General features: G+C 51.5%; 1 protein-coding gene across 2 annotated transcripts in view; it reads right to left on the bottom strand.

Annotated features, from left to right (window-relative positions):
• The window catches only part of TPCN1 (two pore segment channel 1), a 52,157-nt gene extending 28,155 nt beyond the window's left edge, over positions 1-24,002 (bottom strand). Inside the window, exons 1-3 of one of the 2 annotated variants that reach the window (XM_075434464.1) lie at positions 23,985-24,002; positions 22,959-23,517; positions 65-189 (exon numbers count right to left, since the gene is read on the bottom strand). In XM_075434464.1, coding sequence (XP_075290579.1) covers positions 65-189; positions 22,959-23,070 — 237 coding nt within the window. In that variant the 5' untranslated portion in view covers positions 23,071-23,517; positions 23,985-24,002. Of the gene's footprint in view, positions 1-64; positions 190-22,958; positions 23,888-23,984 lie in introns of those variants that run through there. The other variant, XM_075434463.1, reaches the window with a different exon arrangement.
• Between the last annotated feature and the right edge of the window lie 3,287 nt (positions 24,003-27,289).

The raw sequence follows: 27,289 nt of genomic DNA, 5'->3' as shown, positions 1-27,289 counted from the left end.
ACCAAGAACTAGCACAGTTTCAGCAGTCCACTTTCCACACAACACCGCAAAGAGCAGGGCTCACCTGGAGATAGATGGCTGCCTCTTGGTAGTTCATTTCCCAGTTGTGTCGGGCAGAGCCTTGCTGCACACAGCAGTCCCCCGCCGCAGGGCTGGATGCGTCGCTAATAACGTCATAGCTACCTCCATCTGCACCAGTACAACAAGAGAAACACTGATTTACAATTAAGTGAGCTGAGATTGATCAGGAGGCACGCAAACCAGCCAGGCACTGGGACGAGCATCAAGAGGTGGCAGAGCACCCAGGAAACCGGCAGCTTGCACGCAGACAAACGTACTGCTCCCACCTTCTAGCTCCCACCAGAGCTAGAAGTCTCTGAGGATGTCCAACCCACAAAACAAAAGTGGGCTTGCTAAAGGAACACCGCCTGTTTGCATTTAATGGGAGGAGAAACCACGGAAGAATAGAGTACAGGACAACCACAGGCAAGGGAAACCAGTTTGAGCATAGAAGCTGTACAGTACACTAATAGCAGCAGTCAGTATTTTTAGTAGAAAGCCTCATTTTTCAGAGCTCTACAGACTCATCAAACAACGCAACTTTGCCACACTCTTTTTGGCGCAGAGAAGTGCCAATACTCCTCTGACGAAAACAAACAGCAAGAACAATTTTCTGTTCATATCCCATAAACTGATTTTGAAACTTTTAAGTGCACCTCTCTCATCAGTAAAGCCCTACAAAGAAATGAACATTTGTACCAGATCACATAACTAAACATTTCATTTAAAAAATGACAATTCCATTGCCAAATGCCCAGCATAGCTACACATGGAGAGCTATGCAGGGCACTTGCATAAACTCCAGAACACTTGCCATTTTTTGCATTCTACAGCCTCAGTGTTACTCAGACACATGAAAAACATGCACAAAGACAATTACTATTCAAAAAGGGAATGTCACTCGGTGTCTTCTTCCGGGACTGGGATTTTCATTTTGCACCTCTGACAAAGAACAGTGAGCAGAGACCCCACAGAAGCGAGACCTGCTTATGGCCACGCGTGAAACCCGTGGTGGAGCTGGCCACGCACTTGGCTCTCCGGAGTCTCAGTCGTTACCCAAACCACTGTCTGTGCTCTCAGCAGAGCCCTCCCTCTTCCAGTGCCTCCTGTTCCCAAAGAGCGTACACGCAAAATCGATCTCGCCAGGGCAAAAGTGCCAATCTCCCCCTTTTCACGGGCACAGCAGCTGTGATGAGGTAGTTTGTTCTCTCTGTGTTACAAGAAGCTATCTGGGAGTGGGGAAAAAATACAGTGAGGTTCTTTTCCTTTCTCATGACAGCATGCTGAAGATTTGCTTCATCTCTTTGCTACGACAAAATAATCCTCAGTGAATTACTGATTCAGTCTTCCTAGAGCACTCTCTGGAGTGGAGAAAGAGTCCCCACCAAAAACTCTGCACCCACCAAGAGAAACAGCACCACGGGCTTCTGGCAGAAAGGCAGGGAGTGGGAAGAAATGCGAAACCCCCTCAGCGCAGGGCCATAGCTGCCTTTTCCACCCTCAAATCAAATTAAGGTAACATTTATCTGGGATGTGTGAAGACTTTCCAGATTGCATACTCCAATCCCTGAGAAACCTGCAGCATTTAAGCCTATTTATCACCCTTGCTTCCCCCATACCCTTAAAATACCACTCAAAATCTGGATGAATGTTTGAATGAGGCTGATTCCTCCCCACACCTTTTTTACACCTTGAATGAGCGCAGTTCTTGGAGAGAAGAGGAAAAAAAAAAAAAAAAAAATAGCGCTTTTTATTTATCCACAGAACTGGAATGGCAGTGTTCTGGGTTTGCGTGTTTTTTAAATAAAAGATGACAGCAATGTGCAAAAATCAGAAGCGTTAACATTGTGAGCTCTAAAAAGTTCTTCAATGTTCTTATTTATGAAGCTTTTACCGTGTATGCGTTTCAAAGAGACAGACTCCCTCAAACTGCAGCCTGACAGCAAAACCTTATTGCAGCCAATACTTCACAGAGTTGCAGAAGGAGCACATCTCCATCGGAACCTGGACTCGCTGCTGAAGATCTTTACTGCCCAGAAGACAAATATTCTCCACTTCTCACTCCCATCCTAACCGACTGACGAACCACCCTGCAGTTGCGCCCTGCCTGCCTTCCCCTCCACAGGACCCTACCCCGGGTCACAGCAGAGGCAGAGCACAACGTGGCCTCCAGACCCAAGCCTCAAAGACCTCAAGCGTTGCCATAAACAGGCGCAGAGCTATCAAACCTCCCCCAAACCTTGCCGAGGCGCACAAGCAACCGGTATGTCAGAGCAGAGGGGGCAAGCTCTTCCTATCCCGCACACCCTGCGGTCTGAAGGCGCCCAGAGCCACGCGTGCCATCGTGATGCTACCTGGGTGGCTCTGCCGCACGTCGCCTGCAGCTCCTTCGTTATCTGGTGGCTGGGGCGAGGCTGAAGGATGCCTTGCTCTGACCAGCAAAGGTGCTGACAGGAGCCAGAGTTTCAGGCCTTTCCATAGCTCGCCTTCAAAACACAGCAAGCGTTCAGAGAAAATCCGAGCCCAACTCCTCTCGCACGGTTCAGGGGATATTGAAAAAACACAGAATCAACACCTTGGCTTCACTAGCTCTTTTGGGGAAGAGGGACACATTCAGCAGACTGCTTAAAATATTACCATGTTACTGGAGCATTACACTACAGATAAAATTTAAGAACATCAAAACATACTGCGGTCAAATCAGCAAAGGTTTGTAGCATTAAACAAACCACCAAAACTCCATAACCTATCAAAAGATGCCAAGGCTACTTTGAACCCTGAAGCAGCTCTTTCGCAAAGACTAAGCTCTCTTTGCAAAAGGCTCAACACTAGGGAAAGACACAGCGCAACAAAAACCCAGAGCCCTCTCTGCCTGGCACACCGAGGGCTCGCAGCTGAAACAGAAGAGATGGCCCAGTGAGATCGAGGTTGCAAAAACAACACGGCACCCAAAGGTGCAAATCAGAAACAAAAAAATAACTTGAGAAACCAAGATGTTTTCCTCCTGTCTGAACCAGATATCATCCTTCTAGGCATGGACAACAGAAAATGTACTGGGGAAGTGTTCCGGTGGGGAGCTGCGTTTTGTGGATCAGCTCCTTCCCCATCAGGTACCAGAAGGTTGATCTAGCATCCTGAGGCAACAGCATCATCTGGGTAATAAATAATAATAAAAATAATAATAAATTTGAAAAGCAACCCTCTGACTGTTTGTTTGGCAGCCCTCCAGCTAGCTAATTTCCTCAGCTGCTCCCATGATAACAATGACACAGACTAATGCAACCTCCGCTCCGCTCGTGCTGCACAACATCCCCGACGGCATTTACCATTAGTATCGAGCTCAATGAGATAGGAGGATCTCTCCACAGGACTCCCGTAATCCTCGAAGTAGATGGCAGGCGGCTCTCTCCACCGCATGGCAGCCGCTGCGCCGGGAAACGGCCGTGCTTGTGCTCGGTGTTGGGGAGAGGGAGATAAGTCAGAGCTGAAGTTCCTCCCTCCCTCCCCTCCGAAAGCCGATCCTCAATTTCGCAGCTTCCTCAAGGGAAAGCCACGCACAAAAGATTTGCCTCTGCTCTCTGCAGAACTCAATGTGTTCTCCCCTCCCCTCTGAGGAAGGTAGCTCAGACTTCAGTCAAATCGTTCCCCTATCGCTCTCTTAGCGGCGGGGTGTTTCTAAGTGCGAGCTGTTGGAAGGCTCAGCTGTGGGACAAAGAGCTTTTAAGCACGAGCGTGGTGGTAAGGCAAGGCTTCGTGTGCCACGCTCTCTTCTTTGGGCACGCAGCAGAATTTGCTCACCAGCCAACACGAACAACTAACGGGAAAGGAGTCAAAGTGCTGACGAGTCACGGCAAGGAGTCTTCCCCCCCTCCCAGCAAAAAAAGAAACCCGGTGTTTGTGAAGTTCACAGTACAAGGGGCACGGCAAAGCAAACGAACTGAGCTGTTCACAGATGGCAATGCTTCCTTCCACACTTGTGTAACTTCTCCCAGACGTTCCCTGAAAAGGGAGAGAGGGAGGGGGGAAAAAAAGAAAAGAGAAAAAAAGAAAAAGCAAAACCAGCTGGCTGCTTACACAAGGCATCCGGAACGATACAGCCGGGACTCCAACATTTCCATTCAGTGCAGCAGAGCATGCTCCTGTGTAAATAGTTTCCATATGTCATCATTACAATAAAACACAAAAAAACAAAAAAGAAAGAAAGAGAAGGAGCATAAACTTTCCAGAGCCCAAACCTCTCCCTGTGCAAAACAAATTCCCTGCTCAGGGGAAGGAAAAACTCTCCACTGGCGGAGAGTGCAAACAAACTCCTCTCGTTTGGAGGAGCTCAGGCGGCCGCGGGGGATCTCGAGGGCAGAGCCGAGAGGGGAATGAGGGACAGAAACCATCCCCAGGAACCAGCGACCGATCACCCTTCACAGCCAGGCTCTTCTGTGTCAAACTGAAGTCAATTCAGACTTTCGCCGTTTGATCTTTGGTGTCTGCATTTGGTTTAATAACAATTTTAGAAATCCAACAAATTAGTAACCTCCTACGAATTCAAAGAGCTATAAACAAACCCTACAGGGTAGCGCTCACGTTCGCCTCGGAGCTCCCCCCACCTGGCTCTCATCAGCCTCTCCGCCAGATGTTCTGCTTTCTAGATAGCACTCGCTTCTTATGGTGTTACACAGACCGAGATGCCTCTAATTAGCTCCTCGACTGACTCCAAAGCCTTTACCAGACTTACCAGGGCTTTCTCCTAAAAGACTAAGGAAGGTCTTGACGGAGCTGCTCATTGCCATCCTGTCCATGTAACGCTATTTTAGCAAGTATACCCGTGAGGACAGACCTCTGCAAACTGTGTGGAAGGCAGGGCAAGCGACATAATTCAGCAAAAACATTCTTATAGTCAAATCTGTCATTCATAGGGTTTACATAACACGTGTGTACCCAGTGTAAAACGACAACATGTAAGTTACTCGTCTAATGAGTTGCAGGTGCAACTACTATTCCTCTTGATAGGCAAAAAAGGAAATGTCAAGGAGACACGACTCCGGAGACAGGACACGTCTTCGTTCACATTGCCTTACAAGGTTTCTGCAAGCGGATGCATCAAATAGAGCAGCGAGAGAGAAAAGTCAGCGAGGCGTTACCTCCCGCCGTCGGGAAAGGTCGAGCTGTCCAGGGCTGGGCTCCGGGCAGCCCCGGTAACCGTCTCGGACAACCGGGGATGTGCCTGCTGATAAAACACTCCACAGCGCACCGGCCACCGGGCCGCAGAGGAGGACAGGCAAAGAGAAGGCCAAATTGTCAGTTAGCTGTCAGATTCCTTCTTAATTAAATTTAATCTGGTACCAACTTCATCCCTTCTTTCCTTTTTGCAACCCTGTTTGTCAGAACTGTCGCCTTGCATTTACCCCTACCCTACAGTCATTATTTCTTCTTCGGAAGCAGGCACGAATGCTGTTAGGGAACACACTTGCCAGCTATCTTTTTTCACGGAAGCAGTGCCTTTTTCTGCTGGCGCTGGACACAGTTCCAGGCCTGTGGGCTGCCCAAGGCCAATGTGACTTTCCTTCCAGGCTTTGCATTCTTCACTGCCACACGACCTCCATTTCTTACACCATCCATCTTGACGGTATTGAATTATCCAAACTCAGCTAGTCACAGAGCGCAAGCTTTCAGTTTGAGAGAAACACAACCAGGCATCCAGCAACACAGAAGACGAGCCCATGGAAGAAGGCAGATCCCAGCAGCATCAAAGATGCTCTTGGGGTCCGTGGACCTCCTGACCGCACACACAAGGCCTGTCCCAGTGCAGGATCCCCACGCTGGCTAAAGCTGCCGGCTCCCTCGGCGACTCCGCTGCCCGAGGCTGCCGTGGGGATGAACCAGGCTGCAGAAGGAGGACAGCATTTATCCGTCACAGACAACCAGCAGCACTCCCCTCTCCTGGAAGCCCTCATCAGCTGAACCGCATGGAGCACCCACTGCAGAAGATGCAAACCCATGCAAAAACATGGAAATGAAGTAGATGTCTACCCTTCCCCAACACAAGCTGTACAGGCACCTTCAGCCAAGATTTTACTCAAGTACGCTGGCATTGTACCAGCACCAACAATGGCATTTTCCCTTCCAAGTGGTTACGTGCCACGTAGCTTCACCTCCAGAGGATTTATCTTCCCTCCCCGCTCCAATGCGGTTGATAAGAAACCGCTCCTTTTCAAGGGCCGAGGCATGAACACGCGTGCACGTCTCTTCAAGGCCAGGCTCACCTACCCGGGAGGAAAAAAAGCTGGAAGCCGCCTGGAAAGCACAGCTGGTTTGGCTCTTGGCCACACATCTGAGAGGTGAGGGAGACAGAGGGTGAAATCACTGCCGTTAGTGCTGGCTGCCAGTTCAGCCCCGTGCCCACTGGAGCATCGCAGGACTGATCTCTGCAGCCCAGAATATCCTAGCGCCCGTCCTGTTTGCAGGGGATGTTACGGGAAGGAATTTAACAGCCACGGGGAAGTCTAAACAATTTACTATCAGTTTGTTGCCTAGGAAAAACAGGGCATCTCCAACCGAGTGCAGTGCCAAGCCCTTCTGCTGCAAGAGAAACAATACACTTCTGAATATTTCAAGTCGGCGTAACTGAGTCATGCTCGTCCTTAGAGACGACAGCGCAGCAGAAACATATGCAAAGGCCTCGGGGCTCTTTGTCTTGCTATATTCTCACGGCACTCGCTCGCTGCAAAGCTCAGCAGACAAAGTCACTTCAGCTTCCTACTTAACACGGAGAAGTTTTTAAAAAAATATGGATGTTGCCACTTCCTCGTAGTGGTACGAGGCGACTGAAGCCTACTGTCCTCGCCTTTGTTCGCGAATCCAGCGAGTTCCTACGGCATCAACACGAGCTCGCTTCGTGCTATCATCCACCACGCTACAGGGAGCTGAATCCACATGAAAGACGAGCAGATGTCCCTCAGCATGGTAAGCCACTTTTTATACATTATTGCCTCTCCTCAGTTGTGCTGCCTATCTTCTTATATGGAAGACAACTTAAGCCCCATATTGTTCAATTAGAGGACCACTGTACCCTCGCTAACATCTGCACTGCACACATGTAAAAACCCCGACGCACGAGCTAAACACAACAACAGAAGAGCTAAAGCACGGTAGGAGATTGTTTTGTCTCAGCAGAAGCCGTGCCTCCAGCTAGCTCTTTCTCCGAGCGGGTCAGAGCAGTACTTAGTTAACTGGTTGCTCTGCGGCTCACTACCCGCTCGAAACGGGTGATGAGCTAGGACGCTTCACTCGGACATTTACCTCCTGTACCACCCTGCTGGGGACAAAAAGTGACATTTGTAAGGAAGAAGGAAAAAAATAAAAAATGTAAAAGGCTTCCAAGAAAACAAGAATGAGGATAATTTGACCTCTCTACACTAGCCACAATAGGTTGGTTGGAGATCCTCATCTGTGCAGCTTACTGCCTCGTCTCTTCAGGGCACCTGCACACCCCCAAGTCACTCTGGGACCTGATTTTTTTCCTCTTGCAATGTTATGTGGGAAGTTCTGACCAGAAAATGCTTGATTGCTGGACAATTTTCATTCCTGAATACACAGCAGCCGGAGGCGGAGTGACAGATTCCTCCCTTTCGGGATGTTTCAGATGTGGCGAGAGGCTTCAGTGGCTGAAGACCAACTGATGGATGCTTTGTCACCCTCAGAGAAGCTGCTTCGCCCTGAGCCCTAAAAGCCCCCCCAGCTCACCAGTACGGCAGGCTGCACAGCTCCAAAGCCCCGCCAGCAGCCCACAGTGAAACAGAGGAGGATCACTCCTCGACTCGGGGAGCTGCATCCTGTAGGAATAACGCTACCTGCCCCACCGGCTCTTGCTCCTAAGCTGCATCGCCTTCCGGGAGCCCACGCAAACGACCGTGTGCAGAAGCCCTCTTCCACAGAGCTGCTGCTGATAGATGCGTGACTGAATCCTCCTGCATGAGCAAGTCCATAAAATACCATAAGGGGAGCCAGAACCAGGCACTCGCACAATCTGAGAGCGTGTAACACAGGAGTACCTGCTTCTTGACGTAGCTGCAAAGTCAAAACCAAAGCATTTTTAATCAGTAAAACTCACATAAAAGAAAGGTTGCTAGGAAAATATAATTAAGCATCTCACTTGTGTGCTAAGCCAAACTGCTGCTGGCTTCATATCCTTTATTTCTGATCTTCACAAATGAACCTCCACACCACAACAGGGAGAACTCAAAGCCACAATGGAAGGATCATCTACACCCTTGTTACCCATCCTCGTAGCAACTAATATGCTCTATACTCTTGTCAGTTTGATCACATTACAGCAACAAAGGTTTACAGATGCAGAGATAAAATTATTCTGTCACTGGAAGTAAATATCTAAGCCATTGAGGGGCTCTATGAAACAAATCATTCTGAATGGAAAAAACAATTGGAAATAACAAAGTTTTTGCTGCAGCCAACCAAAAAAAATAAGATCAAGCTCTGCCTAAGGCTATGGCTCATGAGAGAGGCCAGACATGAGATACACACTCCCACAACATTTATACTTCATAATTTTTGAGGAAGTAACAGAAAGGGAAAGAGACGGCAGCAGAATCCCTCTCGAACACTTCTCGAACACATCCTGCTACACGAAGGAATTTCCTCTTTTTGTTCCAAAAGGGGAAACCGATGCCTCATGGTTTTAACATGTCAAAGCTCTGCTTTAGCGTCGGTAGCAACACAGTGTCAGCATTTTAAGTGCACGTTCCTCATTTCAATTCTCCAAAGCAGAGCCTTTGGATTTTCCTGCTGCAGTTTGGAAAGATGTTTGATTAAGCTGCAATCTGGCCTTTTTAACAAAAGCAGCGTGCTGCCAGGTCCGGCTGCCAGTTCCAGCCACCAGCAGCTCTCTGGGGAAGTCGCAAAGTTAGCGGGAGGAAGCCGTGAGGAAGAGCTGCCCTTCTGTGCCAGACCAGGACTAGTGTCGGCAACAAAACCTCCCGCATGGCCACACAGCTGGAGCAGGACTCGAACGGAGTAAGCATTAATCGGGTATGTGCCACGCTGACCTTTCTGCCCTAAAGAGAGAAGGATAGCAAGTGAATGAGATTAATTAAATAACAGTATCATGACAAAACTCTAATGCCTTACCACGACAGGCTGAGACCAAGGGAAGTTATTTATTGTGGGACAGTAGCGAGGGGTATGTAACTGCATCTTCTGGGGTTAGAACAAGACTCCGCCGCACCGGTTCTTTTGAAATACAACACTACCACGTCTCCTCTGCCTCTTCACTGCGTCTCAGCCAGGAAGGATGAGCTGCCAACTTCAGAGGAAGACGCACACAAAGGAATGGGAAAACCCCAGCCTCTAGCGCTGTGTAACTGCCCTCCATTAAGAAAAAAAAAAAAGACTTCTGCACATCTGGTGGAAACCGCTGCCGGCAGGAACTGAAGAGGTTACATGTAACAGCTGGAGAGGAAGGAGTTAAACCGTTAGTTTGACATCTGTACACCAGCTCTTTCCCTCAGCTGGTCCCTACTTCAAGTCCTACAGTCCTCACACAGAACCTTATCTTCAGAAAATGGGAAATTTCAACTTCAGAGGTCTTCCAGCACTGCAGAACCCTCTCCGACTCTTACAAAGCAGTTCCAAATGTTAACCTTGCTGTCAAACACGTGCCGTATTCTCTGTCTGCATTTCCCCAGCTTCAACCAACAGACACAATTCCACTGTCACCCAGTCACCAAAGCCACCTTCAAGCCTCTTGGCTCGGCTGGAGCAAGGGCACTAGACACGCACCAAGCACGAACACATTGCTTACCCCAGCGCCAGCACGGTCGGCACCGTCATCCACCCACCCAAATCACAGCTCTTTTGTGAAAGAGTGAGGAACACGCTCGCTGTCTCACCGGGCAAATATCGCACACGCTCAGTTTTGGCTCATGTGCCCGGGAAGGGAGCTCAGCCCAGCCCCTCCGCTCGCCGAGGCAGCCCTCTCCAACGCGCGGCCTGACGGCTGGTCTCAGCACCACGCACACAGCTTGCCTACACCTGTCTTACCAAGCAGGCTGCACCACTTCGCCCCCCTCGTACTGTGCCCTCAGCCTATGACATCTCCTAACTTGATCAGAAGCTACTTTCCCCCCCGCCCTTCCAGATCAAATAGAAAGGTTGCATCTGGCACAGGGACAAAATCTGTCCCCTGTGACAGCCTCACGCTGATACCACACCTATTCCCTAACCAGCCCCAAATAACCAGCCAGATTTGGAGAGCCGTCCGTCAGCCAGTTCACGGAGCCATTAGCTGCACAGTGTCGATGCGTATTGTTCCTTTCCTCAAGCAAATGCTGCAGGAGTGCCAAAACAAATTCCCTTCTCAAAACACTATCAGTCTGTCTTGTAACCTCTCAAAGTAAGCCAACGCATGAGTTCGGGTTCATACGACACTCGCTTTTTCATAAATCCACACTGACTGACACTAAAAACTGTCCTTTAAATTCAGATTTAGAAGAGCTGCTGCTGGTTTCCCATTGTTTTGCCTGGAAACCTTGTTTGGCTGGCTGGCCTGCAACCTCCCGCCTGGTGCAAAATGCCTTTTAGGGTGGAAGAGAGTCACTACCACAGCAATATCCAGTCTGCCTCAGCTGCAGCCTTAGTGCAGAATAAGAAGTCATCTGCTGATTTTTAAACGCCTGCCTTTAGAATCAGCTGTTTAATCTCTACTTCATTTACTGTGGGAATGGAAGAATAGTTCACACGATGACCAGATTATCTGGCTTATTTAACAAATACAGAATACCTACGGAATTTCTTGAGCTTCCCCGTTGCTTCCCTGTACTGACCAGTGTTCAACCCTGAATTCCTAATGGGCCGGTATTGCTTAACGCATCTTTTTATTTCTTAAGTCCTTTAGAGCACCTTTAACCACTGACCACATTTCTCTCGGTCATTTTCTTCCACTCCCAGTCGCCATGTCTTCGTTTGCTATAATGCGCTGCTGCTGCTTTCACGTTACCCAGCACGGGCATGGCTGTACCGTGACTTTTTGCTGTCTCTCCAACAGCTTCAGAGCTCCCATTAGCGTTCTCGTCTTGTACGCATTTGTGCTCTCTCAAAGCATATGAACAATTTTCCATGTTTTGAAGCCTTCCCCTTTGCAACCACTAGACATAGGGTCCTGCCACCAGCCTTGTATTTGAAAGGAAGGGGCTCTGTCTTGGTCACTTCCCCCCCCCCCTCAACCTCGACGCCAAAATCTTCCTGAGTGAAGTGGCTGGTGAGCATTTACTTAACACAGGTAGGACCAAAGCGGTCGCTCGTTTGCACTTGCCCACAGCTCAGAAAAAAGCAGAACATTTAATACTACTTGCAGGTAGCAAGGCAGAGCCACAGAGCAAACCAGTCTCAGCAAGCATTCCTCTCTCCCACCGCACTTCCAGTGCTGCTGGGCTGCTCAGCACCTGCAGAAACAACACTCCGCTCTGCACAGTGAAAACAAGGGACCGGGCACCAATGAGCAGCCTTTTCCTATTTCTGCAGTGACTCACCACCACCAAGCTAACTAAACGACCGGCTGGACATCGCTGTGCTGTGTCACAGGAACACTGCGTCTGCAAGACGGATCACACTACAGCCCTCGTGCCTCGCACCAGGCGTGGATCCTCTCCCGCCAGGGCGACCGGGCCACAGGAAAGAGGGGACAGAGGACGGAAATATCACACTAGTGAAAACTTCTGCCCTTACGCTCTTCCTTTGGAGCCCCACGCCTACAGCGGCAGCCGCAAAAGCATGAGCTGTAGAGGATGGCATCCCTTCCTTCCCCCTCCCACATCTGATTACCCTCCAAATGACACGGCCAACTCGCCAGCACAATTTGACCCTGGGGAGGTTTTAGTGCTCCTACTTGCAGGATTGATCACTTAGTCTTAATTCTACAGGCATTTCTTCATTTAGTTAACGAAGAGGGGGAACATATTTGTGCATTCTCGTGAAATCCTTTACCAGGCCACATTACTTTGGTACAATAAACTCTCCCAAATCCACTGACGATAGTGAAAGTGTTCTCAGAAAAGCAGTTATAGTTGGCATAAAACACCGATGATCAGCCACTCCTTCCCAGATTGCAATACACGCAAACACACGTGTGCTAGGTAATCATACAGGAAATGTGCAGTGCAGCTAAGGTGTCCAGCCCCATGGAACCAGAGGGTTTAACGTGGCTGTGCAGACAGATACATCCTAAATTTTATTCCCCAACATAAGCAGGAAAAGAAAAGCCTTTTGTTCCAAACAGGCACCACCAGGTCGTGGCTATAAACGCAGCACTGGATACAAGCTTCAATCTGCCCCCCCACCGCGATTCAGATGACAGCAGTCTCCCCTCGCCGTCCCCGGGAGCTTTCCCCAACCGCTCCGTGCTGCGGCGGGTCGACACAAACACCCTTCCCGCCTGCCTCTCTCCCAGGCGCAAAGACCAGCAGCGCAGGAGCATGGGCTTCGTGCTGCACCGCTCCCTGGAAGCAGATGGATGAATTCCTGAAGCTGCTCCTGCAGCTCTCTGTAAAGAAAGCAGACACGTAAACATCAGGCATCTTCTCAACACGCAAAAACCGATTACGCTAAAGACATGGGGAGAGCCCTGCAAGGTCTGGATCAAAAGCCAGAGACATTGGAGGCAAGAGAAAGGCCTATCAAATTCACCGCACTTTTCCCAGCTTAAGGATCAGAAACGGAGCGTTCTGGCTCATAAATTCTACTTCCAGCAAATTCAAGCTCAAATCCCCTGAAGGCAATAAGGAAAAGGCAATCAACAACAACTCTAACCACTTCACAGATGCTCCTGTTTAGTTTATACAGCACTTCTTACAGCATTCAAATGGGTAAAATGGGATTTCAACGCAGGGGGGCTGACGGCAGCAGGCAGGATTCCTCGGTGAAGACACCAAGGGCAAAGGAAGTTCTGAGCAGCATCATATTGGTTATGATGAGTGAACTCAGCGTGCTCAGCCTTTGCTCATTTTAATCTGCCAGTAAGCAATCCTGGCTAAACTGAACATCCTGCATCTACAGGGCCTTAAAAATCCACAGGAATCACAAAAATGAGGGGAAAAACGAACAAACTGATGCGTTCCCTGGGAAGCCATGAAAAAACTAACAGCTATTTGTTTCCAACTGTTGTTCTGCTTCCCGAGCCAAATGTTCCCAAGTCAGCTGCAGTGGCTGAGGAGTGACCGGTTAGAGCTGGAAAGCTGTTGATTTAAAATTGCAGCTTGAACACTTTCACACTCCTTAACATCTTTTATAGTTCCAGGACCACCTGCTCGAAAAGCGGAGCCCTCCGATGCCATAGCACGTGCCCTTACCCCCGCATCTTCCAACTGCGGCAATCACTGTGGGGACAAAACACTTGGCCTAGCCCCTTCTTCTGCTCTCTCATCAAAAAGATGCGAGCTGGGAACCAGAGAGGAGACGCAGGAAGGGAACGGGCCCCCTCCCTCAAAGCGCCAAGGTCATTGCTCCCATCTTCACCAAAAGAGCGAGAAGAAGCTTCCAGACTCCTCGACCCCCTCTGCAGCACCCTCCCTAATTTCCATGCGTGTTTACTGTAAGACGATATCCATCCCTACTGCTCCGGGAGATGACAAAGGAGAAAGAACCATTTGACTCCAGGATAATGGAACACTAACCCAAGTCTTCTTTACCTTGTATACGCTTTGACTCGCTCAGATTTGAACAGCATGGGGCATTCAAGACGAAATCACTAGGATTTTTTCCTTTTTTTTTTTTTTTTACACTGCGTGAAAGAGTCAACAGTGCAGAGATTCTGTTTGACAAAGCATCCTACTGTGAAACACACAATGTGTGCATTGTGCAAACCCATCTCCTGCCGGGCTAAGAAAACAAGGCAGGCTCAGGGGGGAAAAAAAAACGCACAAGATAACTGCAACCCGCAATACCTCCTGGTACTTTACTCTGCTCGTGGTTTTTCTTCTATAGGTACCACATTTACAGAGTCACGTCGAGAACGTCTCAATACAAAATGCTTTTGTGAGTTCTGGACAACACAGTGCTGCTTCTCTTCAATCAAAGGTACCACCTCTACCCTCTCAGCACGGCAAGTATTTAAGCACAGCCGAGGCAGTTGGTCCTGCCTTAAAACCTGAATTCTCAGGATAAATGAGATTCCAGAGGATGACGCATTTGGAACTTCAAAGCAGAAACACATTTTCCACTATTTCTAACATCGTATCAAAAGATACCCAACATCTCCTAAAAAGCAGCATTTACCTCCTTCCTCTGAATTTGCAGAGCTCATCACGCAGGGAAACGAACTGTACTGAAGGAGAAAACAATAATCTCCTTATGTCTTGGGTGTTCATTTCCCTTTCCAAGATTTTCGCCCCTCACTCATCTCAGAGGCAGTTTTGCTCCGCTTTGCTTGCTTAAAATATTTATTACAAGTCATCTAGGCCAGGAAAGGATTAGAGAAGCACTGGCAGAAGTTGCAAAATGCAGGGCTGTTAGGTTGGAGAAATGAGACTTTCAGAGGCATGAACAGCAATCCAGCACCCAACTACCACTCGTGCTTCACGGCTACGACTTGGTCGCCATCACAGAAACGTGGTGGGACAGCTCACATGACTGGCAGGCTGTCATAGATGGCTACAGACTCTTTAGGAAAGACAGACCAACAAGGAGAGGTGGGGGAGTTGCTCTATATGTGAGGGAGCAACGGGAATGCATTGAGCTTGGCCCGGGGGCAAATGAGGAACGAGTTGAAAGCTTGTGGGTTAGAATTAAGGGACAGGCTCACACGGGTGACATTACGGTGGGTGTATACTACAGGCCACCTGACCAGGAGGAGGAGGCTGATGAGGCCTTCTACAGGCAGCTGCAAGCAGCCTCACAGTCACAGGCCCTGGTTCTCATGGGGGACTTCAACCACCCTGACATCAGCTGGGAAGACCATACAGCTAGGCAGGTGCAATCCAGGAGGTTCCTACAGAGCATTGATGATAACTTTCTGATGCAAGTGGTGGAGGAACCAACAAGGAAAGGCGCGCTGCTGGACCTCGTGTTAACAAACAAGGACGGACTGGTGGAGGATGTGAAGGTTGGAGGTAGACTCGGCTGCAGTGACCATGAAATGGTCGAGTTCAGGATCCTGCGTGGAGGAAGCAGGGCGATAAGCAGGATCAAAACCCTGGACCTCAGGAGGGCTGACTTTGCCCTCTTCAAGGAGCTACTGGGAGGAATCCCATGGGCCAGGGCTCTCGAAGGCAGGGGGGTCCATGAGTGCTGGTCGCTCTTTAAACAACACTTCTTCCATGCACAGGAGCAATGCATCCCCCTGAGAAAGAAATTTAGCAAAGGAGGCAGGAGACCTGCATGGTTAAACAAGGAGCTTCTAGCGGAGATCAGGCAGAAGAGAAAGGTCCATGGAATGTGGAAAGAGGGACAGGCCACTTGGGAAGAGTACAGAAACGTGGTGAGAGCATGCAGAGATGCGACGAGGAAGGCCAAGGCTCACCTGGAATTGAAGCTGGCAAGGGATGTCAAAAACAACAAGAAGGGCTTCTTCAACTACATCAGCAGCAAAAGGAAGGCTAGGGACAACGTGGGGCCGCTGCTGAATGAGGCGGGTGTCCTGGTGACGGAGGATGCGGAGAAGGCAGAGCTACTGAATGCCTTCTTTGCTTCAGTCTCCAGTGCTAAGGCAGGCCCTCAGGAATCCCAGGCCCCGGAGGTAAGAGAAGAAGCCTACAAAGAGGACTACTTTCCCTTGGTCGAGGAGGACTGTGTGAGGGATCGCTTAAGTGATCTGGATGTCCACAAATCCATGGGCCCCGATGGAATGCACCCACGAGTGCTGAGGGAGCTGGCGGATGTCATTGCTGAGCCACTCTCCATCATCTTTGAGAGGTCCTGGAGGACAGGAGAGGTGCCCGAGGACTGGAGAAAGGCCAATGTCACTCCAATCTTCAAAAAGGGCAAGAAGGAGGACCCAGGGAACTACAGGTCGGTCAGGCTCACCTCCATCCCGGGAAAGGTGATGGAGCAGCTTATCCTGGAGGCCATCATGAAGCAAGTGGAAGAAAAGAAGGTTATCAGGAGTAGTCAGCATGGATTCACCAAGGGGAAATCATGCCTGACCAATCTGATAGCTTTCTACGATGACATGACTGGCTGGGTAGACGAAGGGAGAGCCGTGGATGTTGTCTACCTTGACTTCAGCAAGGCTTTCGACACAGTCTCCCATGATATCCTCCTAGGGAAGCTGAGGAAGCGTGGGCTGGATGAGTGGTCGGTGAAGTGGATAGAGAACTGGCTGAATGGCAGAACTCAGAGGGTTGTCATCAGCGGCGCTGAGTCTAGTTGGAGGCTGGTGACAAGTGGTGTCCCTCAGGGGTCAGTACTGGGCCCAGTCTTGTTTAACTTCTTCATCAACGACCTGGATGAAGAGTTAGAGCGTACCCTCAGCAAGTTTGCTGACGACACCAAACTGGGAGGTGTGGTAGATACACCAGAAGGCTGTGCTGCCATTCAGCGTGACCTGGATAGGCTGGAAAGCTGGGCAGAGAGGAACCTGATAAGGTTCAACAAGGGCAAGTGCAGGGTCCTGCACCTGGGGAGGAACAACCTCATGCACCAGTACAGGTTTGGGGTGGACCTGCTGGAGACCAGCTCTGCGGAGAGGGACCTGGGTGTTCTGGTGGACGACAGGTTAACCATGAGCCAGCAGTGTGCCCTGGCTGCCAAGAAAGCCAATGGGATCCTGGGGTGCATCAAGAAGAGTGTGGCCAGCAGGACGAGGGAGGTTCTCCTTCCCCTCTACACTGCCCTGGTGAGGCCTCATCTGGAGTACTGTGTCCAGTTCTGGGCTCCCCAGTTCAAGAAAGATGAAGAGCTACTGGAGAGAGTCCAGCGGAGGGCTACAAGGATGGTGAGGGGACTGGAGCATCTCCCCTACGAGGAGAGGTTGAGGGAACTGGGCTTGTTCAGCCTGAAGAAGAGAAGGCTGCGAGGGGACCTTATAAATGCCTACAAATATCTGAAGGGTGGGTGTCAGGAGGATGGGGCCAAGCTCTTTTCAGTGGTGCCCAGTGACAGGACAAGGGGCAATGGGCACAAACTGAAGCAGAGGAAGTTCCAGCTGAACATGAGGAAGAACTTCTTCCCTCTGAGGGTGACGGAGCCCTGGAACAGGCTGCCCAGGGAGGTTGTGGAGTCTCCTTCTCTGGAGATATTCAAGACCCGCCTGGACAAGATCCTGTGCAGCCTGCTGTAGGTGACCCTGCTTCGGCAGGGGGGTTGGACTAGATGACCCACAGAGGTCCCTTCCAACCCCTACTATTCTGTGATTCTGTGATTCTGTGATTCAGCAAAAAACTCCCCTCTATATAAATTTGAAGCAGGTACTTACTAAGAAAAGCAAATCACGGACAGCAATGCCAAACAGCACCTCTTCATAGCAAAGTGATGAAGCCCACCCGTCCGTTTCCACGAAAGGTGTGACCTGCACTTTCCAGATGCGAGGTGTTAGCCACGGACTTGCCCCAGGTACAAGGAGAAAGAGGCTCCAACAGCAGAACTAGATCGCTTCCGAACATGAGCTCCCAGTCCTGCGCCCTGGCCATGCCTCACCTCTACATGCAGTAGCGGAAGCACTGCTACTGGAACTAGTTAAAGGCAAATTGGTAGAACTAGGAGCCACAATGCGAGAAAATAACCCCGCGTAGCATCCAAGAAAGTCGCCAGATAACCCAAAAGGCTGTTTAAGAGCCTTGCTGTCGGAGGTCTCGGGATCTTCTGGGTCTATTGCAAGCATTTGCTTGTTCCCTCATCCCCTATGTCCTCACACCAGTCAGCTACGGTGTTTCCTAACTACTGCTCAATTTCAAATCACCATCTTTGAAACACTTACTTTCACACAAGGATCAAAAACTACAGATCCTGAAGGATTTATTAAATCTACTAGATGGCTGATACTTCAAACGCCTATTGTCCTTCAAAGGTAGCAAAGCCAGAATGCTTTCACAGCAACCAAATTGGTTCCTAAAGCAGCACAGCTCCTAGGAGGTTGTGAGGTCGCAGCATCTCCCCAAAGATCAGGTATTTGTTCTCCATTTGTTCCCTCAGTCCCCCAGAAAACGTGTACTCGTTCTACACCTGGAAATCTCTCTCATCCATGGACGGGCCCGCGGGAAGCGGCGGTCGGACGCAGGCAGCAGAGATGTCTGGAGAGCAGGGACTCCTTGACCAGATGAGCTGAGGCTGTGGACTACGCAGACAGACCTTTCCCTCACTGCGGATACAAACACGTTCTGCAACCAGATCCAGCACAGAAGAGAGCTGCCTCACTTCAGGTTCCAGCGGTTACCAAACACGTCAAAACCCAGGCAGCTCATACGTCTCAAAAGAGCAACACTAACTGCCCCCAACCCTGGGCCACCCCCAACAGCGCATGTCTACCTGTGGATCAGTAAATGGATTTTTTTTTTTAAAAAAAGATGAGTTTGTTGTATACAACATATGTTAACGCTGTAATCGGGCGCTGTGTTTGGAAACATCACATGGGCTTCCACCAGCCAACTGTGAAAAGAGCTTTGGTGAGTGCCTCTCTGTAGGTCCCACCGAGGCGCTGGGCCGGCGCGCAGAGGCAAGGCAGGGGATGCTGTCCTCCTTCCAGCAGCTCCGGCCAGCACGGAGCACAGCACGCACCGATTCCCAGGCACAGCCAACAGCCTCGGCGGCAGCCAGGCCCTTCCTTACCCACGGCCACGCTCCGCGCCAAGCATACCATGGGCAGTCCCTCCAGCTTCACCGCCAGCGCAATGCCCTCTTCTTCACACGTTTCGGGCCGCCTGCTCCTTCACAGCAGCGCACTGGCACGGGGGCACAGGCATCAACCATTCCTCCCCTTCCCAAAAGGCCAGGCTGGCTCCAGTTTTCCTGACAATTTAGTCTTCAGGCAGCAGAAACCGGGATTGCAAAGGCTCAGCTGAAACCTCAACATTCAAAGTTACAACTTCCCATTTTCCAACAAGCCTTCCAGAAAACATCGCACTGCGCTGTTGCAGTTGCTCCCCCCACCTTCCCCCCCTCAATTCATTTTTACCTCAATAGCTGATGCAGTTGCTTTCTTGTAAAAACCCAGAGTTTAAAGATGACTTCTTCCACTTGCCGTAATCCATTGTGTGGGAGAAACAGACATACAATATCATATTGTTCCCTTTACAACACTTGGAGCTGTACTTTCTGCTCTGAACACACTGAAACTCCACTTGAGGCTACAGCAATTTCCATGCAGGAGGCAAAGGAGAATCTTGTATCTGATCTAATACAGGATAAATCAATGTGCACTCATTTGTTGCTTATAGTTCCCATCAGCTCAAGGAGAGACACTGTCCTAGAGTTTCAAGGCTATCCATGCTGCCTTTGTATGCGGAAAACATACCTCGCACTCGGAGATGTTCTTAGAACCCCGTTCGAACGCTTCCCAGGAGTTCGGGTGAGGGATGGGAAATCACGAAAGCCCGGCTGCTTCACACCGTTTTCAGCACGCGGTTCTGGGAAAGGTCACGCAAGGATGGCAGCCCCATTTTCACCTCCTCCAGAAATTCAGTTCATATTAGTCATTCACCTCAGACAGGTGCTGGGAAGCTTAACGAGAGCGCGTACAGCGCTCAAAGATTCTCAGACAAGAGGTACCAGGGAAGGGCAGCGTGGTATCAATTAGCGTGGATTCAAGTGACGAAAGCACTTCCCTGCCTCCTTCAGCTGCAGGAGCTCGAAACAAAACTTACCCAGCACTACGGTCCCTCGTGTTGTAGTCAGAGCAGCGTCAGCACCGGAGGGACCGCGTTTTTCTGGATGTGGTCGAATTCCTGTCAACTTTGCAGAATTCCGAGCTCGCGTTGCAGCCATAAACGGGAGTTCCCTGGAAGATGTGTATCCCAGCACAGGCCAAGGAAGGTAGAGTTTTAATATTCCTCCCCATGCAAGTATTTTCTCCCATTAAGTGCTTAAGAGCTGTGCAATCAGGGAGATTAATTTTTGCAGCTGGACATTTTCTTTACGAAGGTAATTTTCCACACAGTTTTCTCATTTAGCTTTCTTTTATTCGAACCCCAAGGCATTCACCTACCCACAAGAGGACTATTCTGCAAGGCTCGGGAAGGAACACACTCATGCACTTTGGTCCTTTCTTCTTACATTTGCAACAGGCTTGCTCTCAGAAACCCTGTTACTACTTGTTTCAACCCAGTAACTTGTCTGCGTTTCCGGACAATCAACACCAAGAGCCACAAATTCATTTGTCCAGGGACCTGCTTGTACCAAAGCCGCAGCATGGATCAAGTCTTTTTTTAAAAAAAAGTGCAAAAAGTTCCTTAAACTGGGAGCTGATGTACTGAAACCGCACAGATACACAGCGCTTGGCGAGAGACAGCAGTGAGGGTGGAATATAGATTACAATTTAGAGAGGTTCACGACATAGCAACGCAGAACTAGAGTGCAACTTAATTACGCTCAATCTCTGATGCACTAGCTTATGCTCACAGGCGGTTACACCCACGCTGGCTTTCCCTCAGCATCACCTGGGAAGAGGACGATGGGCCCTTCACTGCACCCAGGCCCAGCCGGTATCTGGGGACACACCTGAATAAAAGCTTTGTGTTTAACCGACACCGAATCCCTAGGAGTCGATGGCCAGGCACAGTAACAAGTGGCGTTTTCCTCAAAATTCTGGCTGAGTATTCTGGTATGAGAGTCTAAGCATAAGGAAGACAAAAACCAGAAGCAAGAGCCTCCTGACCTTCCCTGTCCCTATGCCTTCATCGCCACCCTTGCAGGCCCTCCCTCTAACGAAAATGACTTTTCACATACTATTCTTCCCTGAAAAAGACAAGCCTCTGAATAAAATCGTGAAATTACACAGTTCTGTTAACATCATTTCAGTCCTCAGCAGAGAAGTGGAGGCAGAGAGGAAACATTTGAATTCCTCACAGCCTCCGCGAGACACAACTTTTTTTCTGCATTTCACAGTCGATTTTCTTCGCAGGCACAGAGGAAAGCTGGACTACATGTTCTGTTTTTTAAACAAGCTTACTTTTGCAAGTGATGGCGTTTGTCTGCTCACTCACTAATTTAAGCTTCCCGCTTCTCAGAGATAAATGTGCCTTTCAAGTTGTTTACGCCAGCCTTCCTCTCCTAATCTTTCATCCCACTCTCGCAGCACCCACTGACTTCAGAGGGCTCCGTATCATTCAGCATCACTTGCACAGAATAAGGTCTCCATTTTTTCCAGCAAATTCAACTTTAACAGTGATTAAAACATATAGCCAAAATAACGCTTCTTCTCTGCTAAGAGACACGACGTTCGAAGAATTCCAGGAAACGAATTCTCAAGAACCACACAGCGATCTTTTAAGCAGCACTAAATTGGTCCCTAAACAATTTCCCTGTATTTCAAGGGAAGCAGATTATGGAATAGTTTTATTTATTAATACATTCATTCTCATAGTCGTGCTTTAACACATCTGTGTTGGCTTTAACCAAACGATAAAGCCCATACAACTTCTTTAAAGGGATAGGAGGTGATTGGAAGAAAAAGATGAGAGAAGGGCGATTAAAATTAGTCACAAGAAAGCCTATAAATACGCCACCGGACAGAGGAAGCATTCTCTCTTCTATTAAACTTAAAAATAGAGCGCTAAACTTTAAAAGACAAACTGATGCGATAGAGCACACGTGATGGAGCAGCAATGCAGCAGAACTTAGAGAACATCAACCGGGCAATTTAGCCAGGGATGTGTGCTGCAGGGCTAGGAGAGGAACAGAAGAAGGGAGGAGGAAGAGGAGGAGGGAGGAGGAATCTCGGTTGTCAGAAAGTCACTGCTGGCTCAGGAAGTCAGAGAAGGAGGAAATTAAGGGAACCTATATGACTGCAAGAGAGACGTCCAGTCACAGAGGTGCAATAGAATAGAGGTGTAACATAGGAAAGCGAGATGCCAGGCCAGGAAACCATTTATTCGTTACAGACATTCAGCTGGAGGCAGCAAGAGCTCGAAGGGGCTCACACGATCCGTGCGTGTACCTGCAACATCAAGCGGCAGTCAGAGAGGCGCGCTGAGCAAAACTCCTTAAACACATTCAGCGAGGAATAACGTGAAACAAAAACTCACTGAACACGCTCAAACACATCTACTGTTCCCTTCTCACCCACTGCAGGGCGACGGTTTTAACGAAGGTGCACTGAGGAGAAAGCACCGCTCCTCAGACAGCAGCTTTTGTTTCCCCCTCTCCCAAATGAGTACCTGGCACAACAGGAGTATGGAAAGTACTCCAAGTTCTTTGATGAGAATACAATAAAGATGTTAACGGGATTTATCAACACATATCGCTTTCCTTATTGCAAAAATCGGTGTGAACTAGAAATAGGCAAAACAAGAGCTGCAAAGGACAGATGCTTTATGGCGCCAGGAAAACACGACACAGCTGCAGCTGCTGCACCCGACAGCGCAGGACCGTGGCACGGCATGGCGGGTCACTGTCAGGAAAAGGAGACGCTCTGGGCCAACACAGAGGAAAGCAGAGCTGAGCTGAAGGACGAGGAGGGCACAGGTTATCACACAGAAACCACAAAGGACACGGGTTAGAAATGGCATCAGTAGGACCCGTGCATCCAGCGTCCTCTGCCCTCCTTGGTGTAACACGGGTGCTGTGAGTAAACAAGCAACGCAACAAGCAGCTTCCTGATCCGATTTTCTCAGGCAGCCGCCAGGACGCTGAACGACAGCTCCAAAGGTCTCAGGTTCCGGCAAGCGCAAGAAAGAGCGGCCACCACAAAGAGAAAAAACAAGCGAGGCCGTCACAGCGGGCAGGAAACAACGACAAAGCGGTCTTACTTTCGTTAGGCAGCTCCTCCCGCTCCAGGTCATCAAGAGGGGCTGAGGCGCTGCTTCCAGTGTCGTCCAGGGTGAGGATGAGGGGGACGTCATCATCCATGCTCACGGCCATCCTGCCCCTTCAGAGGCTCTGGCTCCAGGAACTTTAATAAATAACGCCTTCTTCAGTTCCACTTGTAAAACTTTTATGTCAAAAACTCTCCCCAGGAAGCCTCCCATCAGGGGTGTCTTCTAGACATGAGAATATAAAGGTACGTGTGCCCATCTCTAGAGACCGCAGCTCAAAGCAGGATCTACTTATCTGCCTTCGAAAAGCAGCGCAGGACGCTAGACACAACTGCAGGAATTCTGCGCAAGCCAAGTTCAAAAAGCCAGGTCCGGGCTGCCTATTCTGGCCAGCGCAGGGCTCACGGCACGGCGCGGAAGCCACAGAAAGTGCCGCTCGGCAAACTCCCGACGGCTCGGCAGCAGAAAGCGGGCGGGGGGGACGCATCCGGAGCCGGCACGCTGCGAAGCGTCGCCGTCACACGTGGCTCTGCCCCCTGTCTCGACGACACACCTGGATATCGGGTGGGGAGGGGAAAGGGGGAGACAGAGAGGCCAGTCTGGGTCTGCTCGTTCCCGCAGGCTTTTTTACTGGGCCGTGTCACCGCCACAAAGCCGCGGGTTTCTCCCCGAGGACAGGAGGAGCACGCAGGCCCCGGACACCGCCACCGGGCCACTCCGCAGCCGGTGCCGCCACGCAGCCGCCCCTCTCCTCGTGGGCCGCAGTCACGACGGAGGCCGCATCTCCCCCAGCGACAGGCCCGACCGCGCCGCCGCTGAGCCGGGGGCTGGCACCCCCGGGACCGGGCTCCTCCCGCGGCCTAGGAGAGGGACACCGCGACTGGGCGGTCACCGCGCTGCGGAGGCCCCTGACCCCTCCCCGGGCGGCCCCGGAGGTGCGCCCGCCCCCCGCCAGCCCCTCACGGTCCCGGGGATCCCCCTCCGCCGCCGGCCCCCGCACACGGCCCGGCCCCGCCGAACCGGCGCCTGCCGCCGCTGCGACGCTTCTCCTCAGCGCCCGGCCCCGCCCCGCCGTCTCTCATTGGCCGCGGCGGCGCGGGCCTCCGCCGGAGAGGCCGAGCCTTTCTCTCGCCCGCCAATCCGCGCTCCGTGGCCGCTCCGCCCCGCCCACCGCCGGCCCTCAGCCCCTGCGGACCGTCTGTATTATTCCCGCCTCCTCCTCCTCCTCCCGCCCGTACTTTGCCTCATCATTGGGTAGCGCCGCTGCCTCTCTGGCCAGACGGGGATGCTGATTGGCCCGGCGTCGTGGTGGGCTAATAATATCACGCCTCAACCGCGGGAAGGAAAGGGCGGGCTCTCAGGGAGAGGAGCGCGGGCTATCATTGGCTGCGTTGTGGCCCCGCCCGTGGGGTCAGAGGTGAGAGGAGCGGTCACCTAGCAACGGCGAGACGCGGGCGGGAGATCCGGGCCCACCGAGGCCTACCCCGAGGGGAGCCCCCGGCCCCAAGAGGCAGCGGGCACAGCGGGCACCATGGAGAGCCCAGGGCCCCGCTGGTGAACCGCGGCGCTCCTGAGCCCCCGGGGATGATGTCGGTCTCAGGCGAGGTGAGGCCCGCCACGCTGGAGGCGAGCGGCCTGGCATGTGACGAACAGATGTGCTTTGCTAGTTGCGGTGAGCGTTCCTCTCGCAGGCATCCCACGGAGCCAGGCCCCCAGGACAGCCCCTCGGAGCGTGATCCGGCCCGGTAAAGCCACTGGGCAGAGCCCAGATCTGCCGGCGGGACGCCTGTCAGCATTACGAACGGGGAGGTGAGGCCTCTGTCCAGCTGCAGCATCCCCGCCTGCCCGAGCAGAGGTGTCCGGTCTTCAACCGCCACCATCTTTGCAGACGAGCCTTTCTTCTGCCTCGCCAAACCCTCCCCTTCTCTGTGGTGTTTCACAGCATGGTGGGGGTTGGCAGGGACCTCTGTGGGTCACCCAGTCCAACCCCCCCTGCCGAAGCAGGGTCACCCAGAGCAGGCTGCACAGCACCGCGTCCAGGCGGGTCTTGAATATCTCCAGAGAAGGAGACTCCACAGCCTCCCTGGGCAGCCTGGGCCAGGGCTCCGTCACCCTCAGAGGGAAGAAGTTCTTCCTCGGGTTCAGCTGGAGCTTCCTCTGCTTCAGTTTGTGCCCGTTGCCCCTTGTCCTGTCGCTGGGCACCACTGGAAAGAGTCTGGCCCCGTCCTCCTGACACCCACCCTGAAGAAATTCATAGGCATTTATAAGGTCCCCTCTCAGCCTTCTTCAGGTTAAACAAGCCCAGCTCCTTCAGCCTTTACTCACAGAAGAGACACTCCAGTCCCCTCATCATCATTTCCTTCCTTGCATCATCCTCCAGGGCTGGATTCATAAGGACAATGTGATGAGAGAGCTCAAAACAGCTCGCAAGAGCTGGCCGAAAGACTTTGAGATCCACGTCCTGGAGATCAGGAAAAGCAGGACCAGGGAAGCAGTGAGAAAGCAGAAACAGGAGCTGCGGGCTTCCCCAGATGAGCGTGCCAAGCTACAGTGGGACGCTTGACACCTGAGGACACGGCTTAATACCAGAGCACTGAGAATGGGCACTGGCTCTCAGAAAGGTTCTGCAGGAGGAGATGAAAGCTGTCGGCTGCCGGCTTCAGGTAATGACCCAGGTCCTGCCAGCTCCCGGCAGGACGCACACGCTGTTTTTCAGAGTGTACCTGCTCCGTCACAATGCTCTGCTGATTTCAGGGGAAAGCAGCCCTGTAGCAACACAGCTGGAACCACCAAGCAAGTAGCTTAGTCACAGGACCGCCTTTTCTCCCCACGCACTGACTCAGCTCTGACACCTCCTCTGCAAAGCGCTGTGCCAGTTTGGAGAGGCCAAGCCAGAACGCAGAGCAGCGAGGCTGCCGCAGACGGGGCGAGGCGTGCGTTGAGAAACAAGGGAGCTGGTAAGGGCTAAGCAGCGCAAACATAACACCGCCCACACATGAAGCCATCTTTTATAGTTGGTTGTAGCACGCAGGGCTGGGCGCAGCCGACTTTGGAAGGGAAGCAGGTCCCAGATTGGCTCGTACTTCATCGAGAAACACAAGGAGTCAGGGTTGGCTTGAAGGTAGAGAGGGTGTGATTGATCGCAGTGCCGAGCAGACAGGAAAGTTAGAAGTAAGAGGATCAGCACGGCAGGAGTCCCAGCTGTGATTCAGGCCTCTGTATCAACAACTCTGGCCTGAGCCAAGCATCAGTGACACTGGCCAGGTGAACACTTCCCCCATCTCATTTTGCTCAGACTGGGTGTTTGCTCCGGACAAGCAGCAGCCTCCTACGGGCAGGGCAGCCCACAGCAGCAACGCAGCGTCTGCTGCTCTCGCGCTGGGCTGCACAGCTCTGGCAGAACACGAGGGCAGGGCGGCAGTGAAGCATCCAGCGCGAGTGAGAGCCGCAGTACGAAATCCAAGCAACCCCTTTATACTTTAACCACCGTTGTTCTTGTGGTGTAAATAGTGAGGAAATGCCAGTTCTGACCTCCCGACGGCCTGGAAGCCCTGGGTGACAGCCTGGGCCAGCGTGGGACAGGAAAGCACGTGGCTGCTGCGATGGGCTCTGGCTTCCCCTATTGCTTCCCTGGAGCCTGGACACAGCAGCGGGGCCAAACTGGCCAGCCCTGGCCATACGAGCCACCGGCAACTTGTTTTTCAGATAAAATCCCTCTTTGTTTTAAGAGGCTTCATCTCTCAAGCACTCTGGCAGTCCAGTATCGCACTTCGTGGCCTGCCTTTGGGTTCAGCAGCTCTCTGCTGCTTAGGTTTGGGGGCAGCTACCCCCGTTTGCGGATGGCTCGCCTGGCTGGATCTGACTTGCCCACCTCTGCTAGGGAACCGGGGGCTCGCTCTCCTGTCAATCCTTCACCCTCTTGTCTCCATCTAGTGTCCAAACCACACTTTGGTTTCCCTCCCAGCCCACTCGAGACACCTGGGGGCTGAACGGCTTGCCTGTGTCACCCTGCCAACACCCAAATTAAGCTGAACAGGCTCAGATTGACATCAGCACCCCAACACCTCCTCCGAGAAGGCCCCAATTGCTTTCATGTCCCTACAGCTTTTACCCAGAAGAGCTGCTAAATTGCCGCAGTGCAAAGTGTACGAAGGGGCCCCAAAGCTTGGTGCTCATCGTCAGGAGCCTCACCTTCACGGGTTTTTAATAACGTCAGGTTATTTTTGCTTCCTCTCTGCCAGGGTGGCTGGAGCACCAAGCCCGGGACTGCCGGCTCCCCTAACCCTCCTCGTCCGCTCTCTGGTGCGTTGGGCGAGGAATAAACC

This window comes from Opisthocomus hoazin, chromosome 13 (assembly GCF_030867145.1).
Source record: "Opisthocomus hoazin isolate bOpiHoa1 chromosome 13, bOpiHoa1.hap1, whole genome shotgun sequence".
Taxonomy (NCBI): Eukaryota; Metazoa; Chordata; class Aves; order Opisthocomiformes; family Opisthocomidae; genus Opisthocomus; species Opisthocomus hoazin.
This window is presented reverse-complemented; position numbering and strand designations above follow the sequence as displayed.